Source organism: Lepisosteus oculatus, chromosome 18 (genome assembly GCF_040954835.1).
Source record: "Lepisosteus oculatus isolate fLepOcu1 chromosome 18, fLepOcu1.hap2, whole genome shotgun sequence".
Lineage (NCBI taxonomy): Eukaryota > Metazoa > Chordata > Actinopteri > Semionotiformes > Lepisosteidae > Lepisosteus > Lepisosteus oculatus.
Window position 1 is genome coordinate 23,316,893 of NC_090713.1, and position 16,550 is coordinate 23,333,442.

General features: G+C 56.3%; 2 protein-coding genes and 1 long non-coding RNA gene across 3 annotated transcripts; 2 read left to right on the forward strand and 1 right to left on the reverse strand.

Moving 5' to 3' along the window:
• Positions 1–120: 120 nt before the first annotated feature.
• On the reverse strand, positions 121–3,544 carry LOC107075863 (uncharacterized). The gene is made up of 3 exons (XR_011182498.1): positions 3,090–3,544; positions 2,153–2,269; positions 121–527 (listed from the first exon to the last, which is right to left on the reverse strand). It is a non-coding gene; the product is annotated as an uncharacterized lncRNA (long non-coding RNA).
• A 5,038-nt stretch (positions 3,545–8,582) lies between these two features.
• Positions 8,583–13,721, forward strand: yif1a (Yip1 interacting factor homolog A (S. cerevisiae)). Its single transcript, XM_069180231.1, has 8 exons — positions 8,583–8,872; positions 9,741–9,970; positions 10,633–10,737; positions 11,345–11,423; positions 11,635–11,692; positions 11,784–11,939; positions 12,612–12,705; positions 12,782–13,721. The coding sequence occupies exons 1-8, from the start codon at positions 8,845–8,847 to the stop codon at positions 12,935–12,937; spliced, it is 906 nt and encodes a 301-aa protein (XP_069036332.1). The 5' UTR covers positions 8,583–8,844; the 3' UTR covers positions 12,938–13,721.
• Positions 13,722–14,014: 293 nt separating this feature from the next.
• On the forward strand, positions 14,015–16,429 carry tmem223 (transmembrane protein 223). Its single transcript, XM_069180232.1, has 2 exons — positions 14,015–14,724; positions 15,838–16,429. The coding sequence occupies exons 1-2, from the start codon at positions 14,199–14,201 to the stop codon at positions 16,134–16,136; spliced, it is 825 nt and encodes a 274-aa protein (XP_069036333.1). The 5' UTR covers positions 14,015–14,198; the 3' UTR covers positions 16,137–16,429.
• Positions 16,430–16,550: the final 121 nt, after the last annotated feature.

The window sequence follows — 16,550 nt, forward strand, 5'->3', positions numbered from 1 at the left end:
ACGGACTGCAGGAACAGTGAAACGTGCACCTGAGGACACCAGTGAAAGTACCTTTAAAACTGAGAAGAGGAGCCACTTCTTTACACAAAGTGAAAAGAGAAAAAGACACGGACACACAGATTCCAAAGGCCTTGTGGCTTTTATTATCCCACTAATCCCAGTTCCCCACATCTGTCTGCGTCTCTCGGAGCGAAGGGGGTGGTCGGGCTGTCCGAGCGTCCAGGAGTGAGGCCGCAGGCCTGTGGCCTATAGAACTGACAGGCAGGCGCCATACAACACTGGCTGTCAATTCATAGGTCATCGTCCTGCGCCCCTGGCCCTGCGGGCTCGTGGCCCCCCGTGCCCCTCCGGGGGCCAGGAGGAGGGTGGCCGGTCCTGCGGTCTGCTGCACAGGGGCTCCTCTCTGCAGGTAACAGCAGCTCCACTGGAACCACAGCTCTTCCACATGGAGTTGCTGTTACAGCCAGCGAGTGCCAGTCGAGCAGGGCTGCGCTGCCCCCTGCTGGCTGGGTGGACACACTGAGGCCCTGGGGTGGAGAAGAGAGGACAGAGAGTTAGAGCAGGCCGACGTGTAACACCACTGAGCACTGAGCACTGAACACAGATAACAGAATACTGACACTGAGCACAGAGCACAGAGCACTGAGCACTGAACACAGATAACAGAATACTGACACTGAGCACAGAGCACTGAGCACTGAACACAGATAACAGAATACTGACACTGAGCACAGAGCACAGAGCACTGACACTGAGCACTGAACACAGATAACAGAATACTGACACTGAGCACAGAGCCATGAAACAGCAATAGATTTGGCTACATGGCACAGAGCAACACATATCTGCTGTAGACAGTTAAATATGCACTGAAACGTTTATTTCAACGTTAATTTTACCACAGTCTCACTGGGCATTACTGCACTGTACTGTGCTTTTACCCTGATCTCACTGGGCTTTATTGCACTGTATTGTGCATTTACCCTTATCTCACTGGGCTCTACTGCACTGCGCTGTACTGTACTTTTACCCTGTTCTCACTGGGCTCTACTGCGCTGTACTGTGCTTTTAAACTGATCTCACTGGGCTCTACTGTGCTGTACTGTGCTTTTACTCTGATCTCACTGGGCTCTACTGCGCTGTACTGTGCTTTTACCCTGATCTCACTGGGCTTACTGCACTGTACTGTGCTTTTACCCTGAACTCACTGGGCTTACTGCGCTGTACTGTGCTTTTACCCTAATCTCACTGGGCTCTGCTGCGCTGTACTGTGCTTTTACCCTGATCTCACTGGGCTTACTGCACTGTACTGTGCTTTTACCCTGATCTCACTGGGCTTACTGCACTGTACTGTGCTTTTACCCTGATCTCACTGGGCTCTACTGCGCTGTACTGTGCTTTTACCCTGATCTCACTGGGCTTACTGCACTGTACTGTGCTTTTACCCTAATCTCACTGGGCTCTACTGCGCTGTACTGTGCTTTTACCCTGATCTCACTGGGCTTACTGCACTGTACTGTGCTTTTACCCTGATCTCACTGGGCTTACTGCACTGTACTGTGCTTTTACCCTGATCTCACTGGGCTCTACTGCGCTGTACTGTGCTTTTACCCTGATCTCACTGGGCTTACTGCACTGTACTGTGCTTTTACCCTGATCTCACTGGGGTTTGGCCCTCAGATTCTTCATGCCACTGAGTCTCAGTGTGTCATGTGATCACTATCTCCTGGCCATGAGCTCTAATTTACAGCCCCACCATAGACGCTCTGCTCCTCCCACCCACTGGCCAAAGAGCAAACCTATCTAGATAACAGAGCAACTTTATGGTACTTCTAAATATAGCCAGAGCAGGGAGCCCACAGAGCAAAAACTTGCCCCCAGTCTTTCTGTCCGCCCCCCACTGTCTCTCTCTGTCTCTTTCCCTCTCTGTCCCTTCCTGTCTCTCTCCCTGTCTCTGTCTCTCTCACTGTCTGTCTTTCTCTCTTCCTGTCTGTCTCTCTCTGTATCTTTCAGACTTTGACTTACCCAGCCTCCCACCCATACGAAAACAGAACCATAAAACCATAAAAGCTCAGTTCTGCGCCCAGGAGAGCTGTTCTCTCTCTCTGGCTGCATCACACTGCAGATTAGAGTCAAAGAGAGCAGGACTGACCCTCGTCAGAGCTCATCCTCATCCTCAGATCTGTAGAGTAACTGTAGAGACACTCAGCCCAGCTCCTCTGTATCTTCACATTAACACTCCATCCTCATCCTCAGATCTGTAGAGTAACTGTAGAGACACTCAGTCCAGCTCCTCTGTATCTTCACATTAACACACCATCCTCATCCTCAGATCTGTAGAGTAACTGTAGAGACACTCAGCCCACCTCCTCTGTATCTTCACATAAACACCCCATCCTCATCATCACCAGGTCTGTAGAATCACTGAATAGACGCTCGAGTGACTACAGCTCCCATGATGCACTGCCACACAGTTTGCTGTAGTCCTCCAGGTCTGGAAGTGATATGTGACGCCGTGCATTGTGGGAACATACCTTTCTGCCTTGAACACTCCCTGAAATTGTTCTAATGATTAACACAGTGTATTTCTCTTACCGGATACGAGCACAAGTCTGCGTCCCAGACGGTGCTGTGCACGTTGCCGTGTCAGCGGGGTGACATGACAGCCATTTTGTGTGCTTTCAGATTCATTCCTGCACTAACAGGGTCCGTGATGTGGGCGGTGACATCATCGAGCCCTTATCAGAGCACAGTGCCCAGCCCAGGTGAGATGTGGATTAATGCTCAATAATTAAATTGGAGGATTCTAACTGTGTACTTGCCGCGTGAACTCTGGAAAGTCTCTGCCCCTGAGAACAGAGCTCAGAGGGGCTCTCTTCCACCTGCACTGGGGCCAGCAGAGAGCCATGAGCCCTTCAGAACCATCAACCCAGTCCCACTCACAGAACCATCAACACCATCAGCCATTGAACCCATCAAAACCCCTGTCCCTCTCACAACCACGAGCCCATCAGAACCCCTGTCCCTCTCACAACCACAAGCCCGTCAGAACCCCTCTCCCGGTCAGAGCCGCTGGTCCAGAATCTCACCCTCTCTTCCCGGCGCCGGTCGCTCCCGCGGGGACTCGGAGTCACCTCTCCCACCGGACCGATCCCCAGCCGACCGGGACACTGGGATCTCTCTGCAGGATCCCCGCAGGGGTCGGGCTCTCAGTCCTGTGGGCCCGGCCCTATCCCCTGTCCAGAGGAGAGAGAAGGACAGAGAGGGGAGAGGAGAGAGGGGAGAGAAGGACAGAGAGGGGAGAGGGGAGAGGAGAGAGAAGGACAGAGAGGAGAGAGAAGGACAGAGAGGGGAGAGAAGGACAGAGAGGGGAGAGGAGAGAGAAGGACAGAGAGGGGAGAGAGGAGAGGAGAGAGAAGGACAGAGAGGAGAGAGAAGGACAGAGAGGAGAGAGAAGGACAGAGAGGAGAGAGGAGAGAGAAGGACAGAGAGGGGAGAGAGGAGAGAGAAGGACAGAGAGGAGAGAGGGCCCTGGTGCTGGAGCTGGACTGTCAGTCCCAGGGCAGCGCTCAGCTTAAGAGCGCAGAGCTGAGTGCAGGTTAATGATTATCAGGCCTGTCAATATTTAACTCTGCCAGCCCTGCCCGGCCTGGCCCGGCCCTGCGGAGGAAACGCGCTGCTCCTGAGCCCGTCTGCGGGCCCAGCTCCAGGCTCCCCCCCGACATCGTCAAACAGACCCCCTGCTCCCCACAGGGGCGCCCCAAGGCTGCGTCGTCACCCCCAAATTCGCCCTCGGTATGGGGTGGCGCCAGGGTGCCTATCAGAAACTGCTCCTGAGATCTCCGCCCGCCGGTCCAGAGTCCCCCCCGCCCCCCTCCCGCTGATTAACGAGAAGAGAGTAATTAAGAGGAGGGGGCAGATAATAACCTTCTGATTGAGAGAAGCGGAGAGCAAAGTCTCCTCCGAGCACAGCCGCAAGACAAACACAAACCTGCTCGCAGGAGCAGGGCGGGGACCGGCCAGTTTATTAGGTACAGGCAGCGTACTGCCAGAGCACACCCCAAGATGGTGGAGGTGCTGGGTGGGGGCCCATGCTGCACCCCTCAGGTGCACAGGGGACCTCCTGGGGTCCCGCCTCCCACTCCTTCCCTGCTGGCCACTGGGTAAGTGAGCGAATTGCTCAGTTGCTCCGGAAAAAGGAGGCTCTCGGGTGCACAGAGAGGAGTGGGTGTGTGGAGCAGACCGCCCAGCTGTGCCGGTGACTCTCTGCCTCAGGCTGAGACAGGATCAACCCCGGGAGAGAGCCTGTTCCCTCCCCAGGCCCTGTTTCCCACCCTGTTGCTGTCTGTCGGACCCCAGCGCGTGGGACATTCCCTCTCTGAGTACCGCTGTGTCCCCTGTCCTGACCGGACTGCTAGGCTCTCCTGTCCTGCGCTGTCTTCCCTGAGACAGGCCCCTTCAGCGCATCACAGGGAGACAGAGAGGAGCCCTGCACCCTACTGCCCTTGTCACCCCCCAGACTCGCTCCTGTCCTGGAAGAGGGGCGGATTCAGCTTCACAGGTCTGTCCTCAGCCTTCATACCTGGACCTGGAAACCCCACAACCTGATCTCCTGGTCTCACTGGGCTGTACTGCGCTGTACTGTGCTTTTACCCCGATCTCGCTGGGCTCTACTGCGCTGTACTGTGCTTTTACCCTGATCTCACTGGGCTCTACTGTGCTGTACTGTGCTTTTACCCTGATCTCACTGGGCTCTACTGCGCTGTACTGTGCTTTTACCCTGATCTCACTGGGCTCTATTGCACTGTACTGTGCTTTTACCTTGATCTCACTGGGCTCTACTGCGCTGTACTGTGCTTTTACCCTGATCTCACTGGGCTCTACTGCGCTGTACTGTGCTTTTACCCTGATCTCACTGGGCTCTACTGTGCTGTACTGTGCTTTTACCCTGATCTTGCTGGGCTGTACTGCGCTGTACTGTGCTTTTACCCTGATCTCAGTGAACACCTATTGCACCTTATACAGATTGTTCCACGGTATAGTAAGATACCTCTGTACATTATGCAGAATGCTCTGTGTCTCCAGACTTCTGCTATCAGTCCTGTGCTGATATGTGAAGTGATGAGTAGTGTAGTGGCTCAATACAGTTAAGTATAGGTCTGTCCAGTACAGTTTAGTTCGGTGCAGTACACAATATTGCACACTACAGTACTGAGACCTATAGTCTGGCCCAGTCCAGTCCGGTCCGTAAGCTCTGGCTCCTGGCCCAGGCCCGGTCCTGTTAGACTCAGGAGAACGGTCTCCCAGCTACTCAGCTCAGCGATCTTTGGACAGGCTCACCATAAACCCTGGGCTTGCCAACTTCCTTAAAAGTTCAAAAGACACTGACAGAGTGCCCTGCATATGAGCACTGTCTTTCTCTGTCTCTCTCAGTGGTGTACCCCCCTCTCTTTCTCTTTCAGTGCTGTACCTGTCTCTCTCTCTCAGTGGTGTACCCCCCTCTCTTTCTCTTTCAGTGCTGTACCTGTCTTTCTCTCAGTGCTGTACTTGTCTCTCTCACTCAGTGCTTTTACCTGTCTCTCTCTCAGTGCTGTACCTGTCTCTCTTTCAGTGCTGTAACTGTCTCTCTCTCTCAGTGCTGTACCTGTCTCTCTCTCAGTGCTGTACCTGTCTCTCTCTCAGTACTCTGGTTCCTGTAGGATTCCAGAGTCTGGTCTTCAGCAGCCAGCTGTTCTCTCACTACGTCCACCTGCGCAGCCAGCTGTTCTCTCACTATGTCCACCTGCACAGCCAGCTGTTCTCTCACTATGTCCACCTGCGCAGCCAGCTGTTCTCTCCCTGTGTCCACCTGCGCAGCCAGCTGTTCTCTCACTATGTCCACCTGCACAGCCAGCTGTTCTCTCACTATGTCCACCTGCGCAGCCAGCTGTTCTCTCCCTGTGTCCACCTGCGCAGCCAGCTGTTCTCTCACTATGTCCACCTGCACAGCCAGCTGTTCTCTCACTATGTCCACCTGCGCAGCCAGCTGTTCTCTCATCACGTCCATCTGCGCAGCCAGCTGTCACCATGCTGTGCTGCGCAGACCGTCTCTGAAGATTGAAGGATGTGCCGTGTTTTCGCCCCTGACTTGCAGCTGCGTTTGAGTTTGCTGTCCCTCCACGCGCAGGCTGGCGATCGGCCCTCCCTGCTCATCCCTCTGCTGCAGCGCTCTGGGCACCATCCCCGTCTGACAGACAGGCTGTGTTGTTCCCCCAGGGCTGTGTCAGGCCCTGCGTGGTGTGTTGGGGCGTGCTCCGCGTGGTGCCCGGCGTTGTGTAGGTCTGAGTGCTTGCTCGCACGCGGAGAGGGGGCGCTGCCCGGCTCTGGCTCAGCCCGCTATCTTATCTCGCCAGGGTGTGGACTGGGACAGCGTGTGGGCAGGGAGTGCCGCTGTGCAGAGTCCTCTGCCAGTCAGAGCGAAACCGAGGGCGCAGCTCTGGACTCTGGCACCAGGCTGCTTCCTTACAGCACCACGTGACCGAGCGAGCAACGGCCAAGGCTGCTGACCCCTGCCTGGACTGACCCCTGTCTGGACTGACCCCTGCCTGGACTGACCCCTGTCTGGACTGACCCCTGCCTGGACTGACACCTGTCTGGACTGACACCTGTCTGGACTGACCCCTGTCTGGACTCACACCTGCCCGGACTGACACCTGTCTGGACTGATACCTGTCTGGACTGACCCCTGTCTGGACTGATACCTGTCTGGACTGACCCCTACCTGGACTGACACCTGTCTGGACTGATACCTGTCTGGACTGACACCTGACTGGACTGACCCCTGTCTGGACTGACACCTGCCCGGACTGACACCTGTCTGGACTGATACCTGTCTGGACTGACCCCTGCCTGGACTGACCCCTGTCTGGAGTGACCCCTGTCTGGACTGACTCCTGCCCGGACTGACACCTGTCTGGACTGATACCTGTCTGGACTGACACCTGTCTGGACTGACCCCTGTCTGGACTGATACCTGTCTGGACTGACCCCTGTCTGGACTGACCTCTTGCCTGGACTGACCTCTTGCCTGCCCCTGGCTGACAGTTATCTCATCACCAATGAAGGTGATTTGTTAGATCAGGCGATTTAGAGATAATTTCTGACCCTGACCCTGTGCCTGTAAGCCCTGAAGGACTGGGGCTCTACTGCTGGAACACAGGAATCCATCTACTCTTTCAATTCATTAGGCATTCGCTCAGTAAGAGTGACTCCAACACAGCACTCCGGGATCCAGGTTCAAGACCCCTGATCTAACATACAGTCCTTCCAGTTTTAATTCTCAGAAGAACACCACGACATTATGAAACCTTTATTTCACAAAGTGTTCTCTGAAAGAGCCCCCGAGTGACTGTTCGCCGGTTTCCCACAGCAGAGTTCAGCTGAGGCCGTCTCTTGCAGCCCCCCGCTCTGACCACCAGGGGGACCCCTGCGCCGCTCGACATTGACAAGTGGTGTTTTGTCTCCACCTCGTGGTGGACGTGCGATACTGCGCCTTTCAAACAGCAAAAAGACGTTTCCAAGTAAGAACAGGCATCTTAAAGACTGGCTGGGAATCACTGAAAGTTGCAGGTCCACTGTGAGACATACGTCATTAGATTTAAAAGTCCACCAAGAGATGAAGTCTGGAGGGAGTGTCACACACTGACAGACTGGAGGAACTGAGTCTCTTTAGTCTGGAGGGAGTGTCCCACACTGACAGGCTGGAGGAACTGAGTCTCTTTAGTCTGGAGGGAGTGTCCCACACTGACAGGCTGGAGGAACTGAGTCTCTTTAGTCTGGAGGGAGTGTCCCACACTGACAGGCTGGAGGAACTGAGTCTCTTTAGTCTGGAGGGAGTGTCCCACACTGATAGGCTGGAGGAACTGAGTCTCTTTAGTCTGGAGGGAGTGTCCCACACTGACAGGCTGGAGGAACTGAGTCTCTTTAGTCTTGAACAGAGCAGACTACAAGGCGACCTGAAAGAAGTGTTCAGAATCCTTAAACTCACCGCCAACCATCAGATTTCAGAACTGGCGGTGAGCTGTGAATCAGAGGAGACAACCAGAAACTAAAAAGAGGTTACTTCGTGCAGAAAGAGCGGCCGTATTGTTCAAGCCGACACCTTGGCTTCTTCACCCAGACACGTCTGGACCGGATCCCGCCGCGCAACCCAACCCGCTAAACTTCCCAGAGAACCGCTGTGGTTTCCAAAATATATACAGTATATAAAAAAATAAAAGTAAAACATCCAATCGCGATCATCCCTGAAATGACGTGCTTTCGCTCTTAGCCAATTAGAAAACACATTTTCGGGTACGGGACTAATTTCGAACCAATCGTGGGCGAAGAGCTTCTTGAGGGACATCTAGTTCATCCAATGGACTAATTTCATGACAGTAATCCCGCCCCCGTAACGCGGCATGGGCCTGCGCTCCGTGGGGAAAAACGACTGCCGTGACAGCCAATCAGCACGCAGAACATATTGAGTGGCACTTGTGTGAACAAATAGGCTTTCGCTGGTGCGCCACGCTGGCACGTATGCAGACGTCGTCGGCAAATGGGCTTTCGGAGAGGGCGGGCGCTCTGAAGTGTCCAGCTTGGCGGAATGTCCGCTGTGGTGTCGGGGTGCCGTAAGTTTGCGACAGAAATGAGTCTTTCTTTTCTCCAGATTTAGACCCTTCACAAGCCGGTTTTATCTGCAGGTGAAAGACAGAGCGGAGTTTAGTCGCAACTAGTTTTCTGATCGTACAGAACCGTATGCTGTTGCGCCAGGCGGAGGTGCAGCTTTGATAAGTGATATAAATATTAATTATTCCGACTCCGGATATGGAATCGCACCACGGATACCGACAGAGTGAGTGCATGAAGTTTAATGGCCTCTCGCTGTTTCTTGCCGAGCGCCTCCTGTCGCTCTGCGAGTATGAGTGAAGGAGTGCGTGTCTGTGTGTTTCTGTGTGAGAGTGTGTGAGTGTAAGGGTGTATGTAGCTCTGTGTGTGTGAGGTAGTGTGAGAGTGTCTGTAAGGGTGTATGTAGCTCTGTGTGTGTGTGAGACATTGTGTAGCTGTGTGTTTCTGTGTGAGAGTGTGTGTGTGTCTGTAAGGGTGTATGTGGCTCTGTGTGTGTGAGACAGTGTGTAGCTGTGTGTTTCTGTGTGAGAGTGTGTGTGGGTCTGTAAGGGTGTATGTGGCTCTGTGTGTGTGAGACAGTATGTAGCTGTGTGTTTCTGTGTGAGAGTGTGTGAGTGTCTGGAAGGGTGTATGTAGCTCAGTCTGTGTGTGAGGCAGTGTGCAGCTCTCTCTGAGTGTCAGTGTGTGAGGGAGTGTGTAGCTCTGCGATTGTGTGTGTGAGGGAGTGTGTAGCTCTCTCTCTCTCTGTGTGTGCGAGGCAGTGTGTAGCTCTCTCTCTCTCTGTGTGTGTGAGGCAGTGTGTAGCTCTCTCTCTGTGTGTGTGAGGCAGTGTGTAGCTCTGCGTGTCTGTGTGTGTGAGGCAGTGTGCAGCTCTCTCTCTCTCTGTGTGTGTGAGGCAGTGTGCAGCTCTCTCTCTCTGTGTGTGTGAGGCAGTGTGCAGCTCTCTCTCTCTCTGTGTGTGTGAGGCAGTGTGCAGCTCTGCGAGTGTGTGTGAGGCAGTGTGTAGCTCTGCATGTCTGTGTGTGCGAGGCAGTGTGCATCTCTCTCTCTCTCTCTCATGTGTTTCTCTTTCCTCCCTCCGCTCCGTGTCGCAGGTTCGAAGCTGCGGGGCCGGGTGGTGGCACCGGGGATGGGCGACGCCCAGCTGTTTGACGACACCAGCTCCGGGGCGCCCCCGCAGGGTGGGGGTGTGTACAGCGGGCCCGGGTACGACATGGGCGCCGGCTTCAACGTGAACAGCCTGCTGTCGGAGCCGGTGGCCAGCGCCGCGGTGATGTACGGCTCCTCGATCGCCGCGCAGGGGAAAGACATCGTGAACAAGGAGGTGAGGGGGTGTGTCTGCTCCGGGGCGGGGCCGGGAGGGGTGTGTCTGCTCCGGGGCGGGGCCAGGGGGCGTGTCTGCTCCAGGGCGGGACTGGGAGGGGCGTGTCTGCTCCAGGGCGGGGCTGGGAGGGGCGTGTCTGCTCTGGGGTGGAGCCAGGGGGCGTGTCTGCTCTGGGGTGGAGCCGGGGGGCGTGTCTGCTCTGGGGTGGAGCCAGGAGGGGGCGTGTCTGTTCTGGGGTGGAGCCAGGGGGCGTGTCTGTTCTGGGGTGGAGCCGGGGGGGCGTGTCTGTTCTGGGGGTGGAGCCAGGAGGGGCGTGTCTGTTCTGGGGTGGAGCCAGGAGGGGCGTGTCTGCTCTGGGGTGGAGCCAGGGATGTGTGTCTGTTCTGGGGTGGAGCCAGGAGGGGCGTGTCTGTTCTGGGGTGGAGCCGGGGGGGGGGGGGTCTGTTCTGGGGTGGAGCCGGGGGGGGGTGTCTACAGCAGGGCAGGGTCATGGTGTGTGATCCAGGGCCAGGGATGAATTAATTACTAACTACCAAGCAGGGTGGCCATGATGGCTTGTGCTCACTGTCAGGAGAGGAGAGGGACAACAGTGTTGTCTTTACTGATGAGTCCAAGGTTGATGTTTAATTTGTCTTTAATTCCCCTCCTCTTCGTCCCCCCAGATCCACAGGTTCATGTCGATCAACAAGCTGAAGTATTTCTTCGCTGTCGATACGAAGTATGTGATGAAGAAACTGCTGCTTCTGATGTTCCCCTACACCCACCAGGTGACTCCCAGTGCGCAGCAGTCTGATCCGCTCCAGGTGTGACAGTGCTGTCAGACTCCCAGTGTGCAGCAGTCTGATCCGCTCCAGGTGTGACAGTGCTGTCAGTCAGACTCCCAGTGCGCAGCAGTCTGATCCGCTCCAGGTGTGACAGTGCTGTCAGACTCCCAGTGTGCAGCAGTCTGATCCGCTCCAGGTGTGACAGTGCTGTCAGTCAGACTCCCAGTGTGCAGCAGTCTGATCCGCTCCAGGTGTGACAGTGCTGTCAGTAAGACTCCCAGTGCGCAGCAGTCTGATCCGCTCCAGGTGTGACAGTGCTGTCAGACTCCCAGTGTGCAGCAGTCTGATCCGCTCCAGGTGTGACAGTGCTGTCAGTCAGACTCCCAGTGTGCAGCAGTCTGATCCGCTCCAGGTGTGACAGTGCTGTCAGTCAGACTCCCAGTGCGCAGCAGTCTGATCCGCTCCAGGTTTTCCAGGGTTTGCTCCCTGCATTATTCGTGATCATCTTATTTCCAGTGTTGTTTGCCTGGTCTGGTGGACTGTGGATAGGAGTTTTCAAGATCTGATTAAAAGTATGAATAAATTAATTGAGTTAATTTTATTTTTGCAGGACTGGGAGGTGAGGTATCACCGGGACTCCCCCATGACCCCCCGGCATGATGTCAATGCCCCCGACCTCTACATCCCCAGTGAGTCTCCCAGTCTCCCAGTCTCTCTGCCTGTCTGTCTGCCCTCCTGGTCTGTGGAGCCCCAGTGAGTGAGTCTCCCAGTCTCTGTGTCCATATGTCTGTCTGGTCTTGTCTCTGGAGTAAAATGGGGTAAAATGACGTCTCTCAGGCCAGGCCGACCCCCAGCAGGGATGCAGTGAGTGAACACTCTCTCTCCTCTCCCTCTCTGCAGCCATGGCCTTCATCACCTACATCCTGCTGGCGGGCATGGCCCTGGGCATCCAGCAGAGGTGAGTCCAGCCGCCGGTAACCCACCCCCCCCGGCTCCGTCCCGGCTTGATCGGACCCTGTGGGTCACTCCCTGCTGGCCCTGTCCCGCAGGTTCTCCCCGGAGGTGCTGGGTCTGTGTGCCAGCACCGCGCTGGTCTGGATCATCATCGAGGTTCTGGCCCTGCTGCTCAGCCTGTACCTGGTCACCGTGCACTCCGACCTCACCACCTTCGACCTGCTGGCGTACTGCGGCTACAAATATGTGGGGTGAGTCTGGACTGCAGCCCTCTCTCTCAGTCAGTGTTTCTGTATGAACCCCTCTCTCTCTCTCAGTGCAGTGTTAATGTACTGGAGTGTCCAGTCAGTGTGTGTATGAACCCCTCTCTATCTCAGTGCAGTGTTAATGTACTGGAGTGTCCAGTCAGTGTGTCTGTATGAACCCCTCTCTCTCTCAGTGAGTGTTAATGTACTGGAGTGTCCAGTCAGTGTCTGTATGAACCCGTCTCTCTCTCAGTGAGTGTTAATGTACTGGAGTGTCCAGTCAGTGTGTCTGTATGAACCCCTCTCTCTCTCAGTGAGTGTTAATGTACTGGAGTGTCCAGTCAGTGTGTCTGTATGAACCCCTCTCTCTCTCAGTGAGTGTTAATGTACTGGAGTGTCCAGTCAGTGTGTCTGTATGAACCCCTCTCTCTCTCAGTGTCTGTATGAACCCCTCTCTCTCTCAGTGTGTCTGTATGAACCCCTCTCTCTCTCAGTGTGTCTGTATGAACCCCTCTCTCTCAGTGCAGTGTTCATGTACTGGAGTGTCCAGTCAGTGTGTCTGTATGAACCCCTCTCTCTCTCAGTGTCTGTATGAACCCCTCTCTCTCTCAGTGTCTGTATGAACCCCTCTCTCTCTCAGTGTGTCTGTATGAACCCCCCCCTCTCTCTCTCTCTCAGGATGATCCTCACTGTACTCTGTGGGCTGCTCTTTGGCAGTGATGGCTACTATGTGGCTCTGGCCTGGTCCTCCTGCGCACTGATGTACTTCATCGTGAGTAACGGGGGTCAGTGCCGGGGGGGTGTGTGTCTCCTCTTAGGTGCGCTCCCTGAGTCTTTGTCCCCCTCAGGTGCGCTCCCTGCGGATGAAGATCCTTTCCTCGGTCTCAGCAGACGGGATGGGCGGACACAACTCCAGGAACCGCCTCCGCATGTACATCACCGTGGCAACTGCCGCCTTCCAGCCAATCATCATTTACTGGCTGACCTTTCACCTCATCAGATGAAGGAGTCGGTGTGGCTGGAACCTAACAACCCTCTACACACACACACACTCACACAAACACAAAACTCGCACGCATTTGAACACCAGACACAGTCTTCTTTTCTTCTGGGGGGGTTGACTGAACTGGGGGTCGTAGCGTCATGAAGAGGTTAGTTACTGTGTACCCCCACCCTGTTACACACCCTCACTGCGTCGTCACTGACCACAGCACACACACACAGCACACACACACACACAGTGGGATCTTGACTCCTGCTGAAACCACAAGACTTTTCAAGGTGTTGCCCTGATTGACAGCGATGAGGAGCGAAGACTCTTCACACTCAGACTGTGTACAGAAGATCAGGGTTCGAGTGGGTGGGGGGAGGGGGGCAGACTGTGTGCGGAGGATCCGGGTTCGAGGGGGAGTGACGCGTGTCTGTGAGAAGAGCCCCTGGGCCTGGTGCACCTGCGTGTCCAGTGCAGAGCTGCGGTTGAGTCTGTCCACTCGGGGTGAATTCGACCGCTACTGGACAACAGCGAGGCCAAGTGGACGGGACTGGACTGGGCCGGGCCGGGCCCACAGCGGTGAGAAGAGTCTCAGTCCCGGTCCCGGAGTGCCCAGCGCGTCCCCCCGCCTGTGTCGGGCCTGGGAGGGGGCAGGCGTGCGACAGTGTGCGTTCGGACCCGCTAGGCTAGTGGGTGAAGTCACCGGCCCTACTGAGGGGGAGCGAGCCGGACCTGCAGGCTTGGCTGTCCTGTCCAGTTTTTGTCTTGTGCTGTTCAATAAAAGCAGATACTGGGTGTCTGGCGCCTGCTGTCGTCTTCCTTCTTGCTGTTGAAGTGTGTGTGTGTACGGGCAGGACACAGGTTCGAAGCCAGGCGAGGCTCTGACGGCCCGCGGGCCAGCGGGAGACCAGTCTGCCTGCTTCTCCAGTACCTCCTGATCCAGAGCCATTGGTTCTGTCGGGCTCGACTACTCGCTAACAGCTAATGGATCCAAAGATCTTGCATTTACAGCTTCGAGTGTTTGCGGTTTGAGCCTCTCCGGGACCCGTAGTTCGAATGCTCCAGTCGCTTCCGCTTTATACAGTTTCGAGCGCCTGAGCTTTGAGCCTCGCCGGGACCCGTAGTCGGGCGAGAAATGGCTGCGCCCTTGGCAAACCGCTCCGGGTTGTGAAGCTGTGGTCCAAGCGTGACGAGTTCTGGACCCGCAGTCACCTCCTCCCACACCGAACCGCAGGTGGACTGAATGAAAACCCACAAGGTTGAGCTTCCCGAAAATGAGCTTTCGGTTGGTGTTGCACAGCCTGTGCGGGCGGTACCGCCTCTTGCAGGGTTTCGAGCTGGGACCTCTCTGTCGGTTCGGCCCGGGTGTAACACGGCAGTGCAGTGCGGGCACGGCTCGGTCCGGCTGGGTCTCCGGCCTGCTGGCGCTCAGGTCCGGGCTGGACCAGGCCTTCGGGGCGAAGCGAAGAACCGTTTCTCGCTTCAGCAGGACGGGTGGCGGCGGCTCGCTGGCCCAGCCCGCCCGGGGCATCGTGTCCACTAACGTGCCCAAAGACGTGCTGCTTTTCGAGCACGAGCGGACCGGCTTTTTCCGCCTTATGGGCCTGTTCTGCGCCGGCCAGTTCGTGTTCTGGACGTACCTGGCCCACTTCGCCTTCACCAGCCTGCGGGACACGGGGCTCCGCGACGCCGTGATCGTGGGGGAGGAGGCGCGGAACCTGCCCAAACTCGGCGGCGTGTCGCTCAACCTGGGCTCGGACAAGTGGCGGTACGGCTTCACCGGATCCTGCCTGACCCTGGGTAAGAGCGTGGACAGGCCTGCAGGTGGACAGTCCAGTTCCTGTCCTGTGTGCAGTAACAGTGTCTGGACAGGCCAGTTCCTGGACTGTGTGCAGTGATATTGTCTGGGCAGCCCTGCAGGTCAGGTGGACAATGCAGTTCCTGTCCTGTGTACAGTAACAGTGTCTGGACAGGCCTGCAGGTGGACGGTCCAGTTCCTGTCCTGTATGCAGTAACGGTGTCTGGACAGGCCTGCAGGTGGACAGTCCAGTTCTTGTCCTGTGTGCAATGACCGGTGGTCTGGACAGGCCTGCAGGTGGACGGTCCAGTTCCTGTCCTGTATGCAGTAACGTTGTCTGGACAGGCCTGCAGGTGGACAGTCCAGTTCCTGTCCTGTGTGCAGTGATATTGTCTGGACAGGCCTGCAGGTCAGGTGGACTATATAGTTCCTGTCCTGTGTACAGTAACAGTGTCTGGACAGGCCTGCAGGTGGACGGTCCAGTTCCTGGGCTGTGTGCAGTGACTGGTGGTCTGGACAGGCCTGCAGGTGGACGGTCCAGTTCCTGGGCTGTGTGCAGTGACCGGTGGTCTGGACAGGCCTGCGGGTGGACGGTCCAGTTCCTGGGCTGTGTGCAGTGACCTGTGGTCTGGACAGGCCTGCGGTTGGATGGTCCAGTTCCTGGGCTGTGTGCAGTGACCGGTGGTCTGGACAGGCCTGCGGGTGGACAGTCCAGTTCCTGTCCTGTGTGCAGTGATATTGTCTGGACAGGCCTGCAGGTCAGGTGGACTATATAGTTCCTGTCCTGTGTACAGTAACAGTGTCTGGACAGGCCTGCAGGTGGACGGTCCAGTTCCTGGGCTGTGTGCAGTGACTGGTGGTCTGGACAGGCCTGCAGGTGGACGGTCCAGTTCCTGGGCTGTGTGCAGTGACCGGTGGTCTGGACAGGCCTGCGGGTGGACGGTCCAGTTCCTGGGCTGTGTGCAGTGACCTGTGGTCTGGACAGGCCTGCGGTTGGATGGTCCAGTTCCTGGGCTGTGTGCAGTGACCGGTGGTCTGGACAGGCCTGCGGGTGGACAGTCCAGTTCCTGGGCTGTGTGCAGTGACTGGTGGTCTGCCTGTCTCCTCTCTCTCAGGCTGCCTGATCCTGGCTGGAGGGGTGCTGTTCTCCCGGCGCTCCGTGCGAAGGCTGGTTCTGTGCCGGGGGGGACAGGAAGTGGTCATCTTCACGCACTCCCTGCTCGGCGTGGCCAGGGGGCGTGGCCTCACCGTTCCCCTGCGTCACATCTCCTGTGTCGCGCACCGCACAGGAGCGCCCGTGCACATCCCCTTCCGGGTCAAAGGTCACTCCCTCTACTACCTGCTGGACAAACAGGGGCGCTTGCCCAACCCCCGGCTCTTCGATGTCACCGTGGGGGCGTACCGTCCTTTCTGAGGGACCCCCAAATCTCCCTACTGCCTCAGAACACTGTTCCCGGAGAGCCTAGCAAAGGTCAAAGGTCACCCCCCAGCGCAGTGTGTGTCATATGGGATTCAGAGGACAAGAAAACGCGCCTGAGGATCTCTGGAACGGGACGCTAGTCAGTAAGACCAACAGGCGTGTTCCTGAACTGACATCTTCATTGTCAAACTCTGTTCCTCGGCAATCCCACTCTGAGCTGGCTGAGCTGCCCTCTCCTTGTGTCTGTCTCTCTCTCGTTCTCCGTCAATAAAAGCCTGATTCACAGACATAGTGTCTCTTCTTCTCACCAGGCCGGAGCCCTCACTGTCACCCTGTGGGGTCCCAAGTGTCCCATCTCCGCCCCAGCACAGTGTACAGGATGTGCTCCTGCCTGGATTTTCCTGGTGT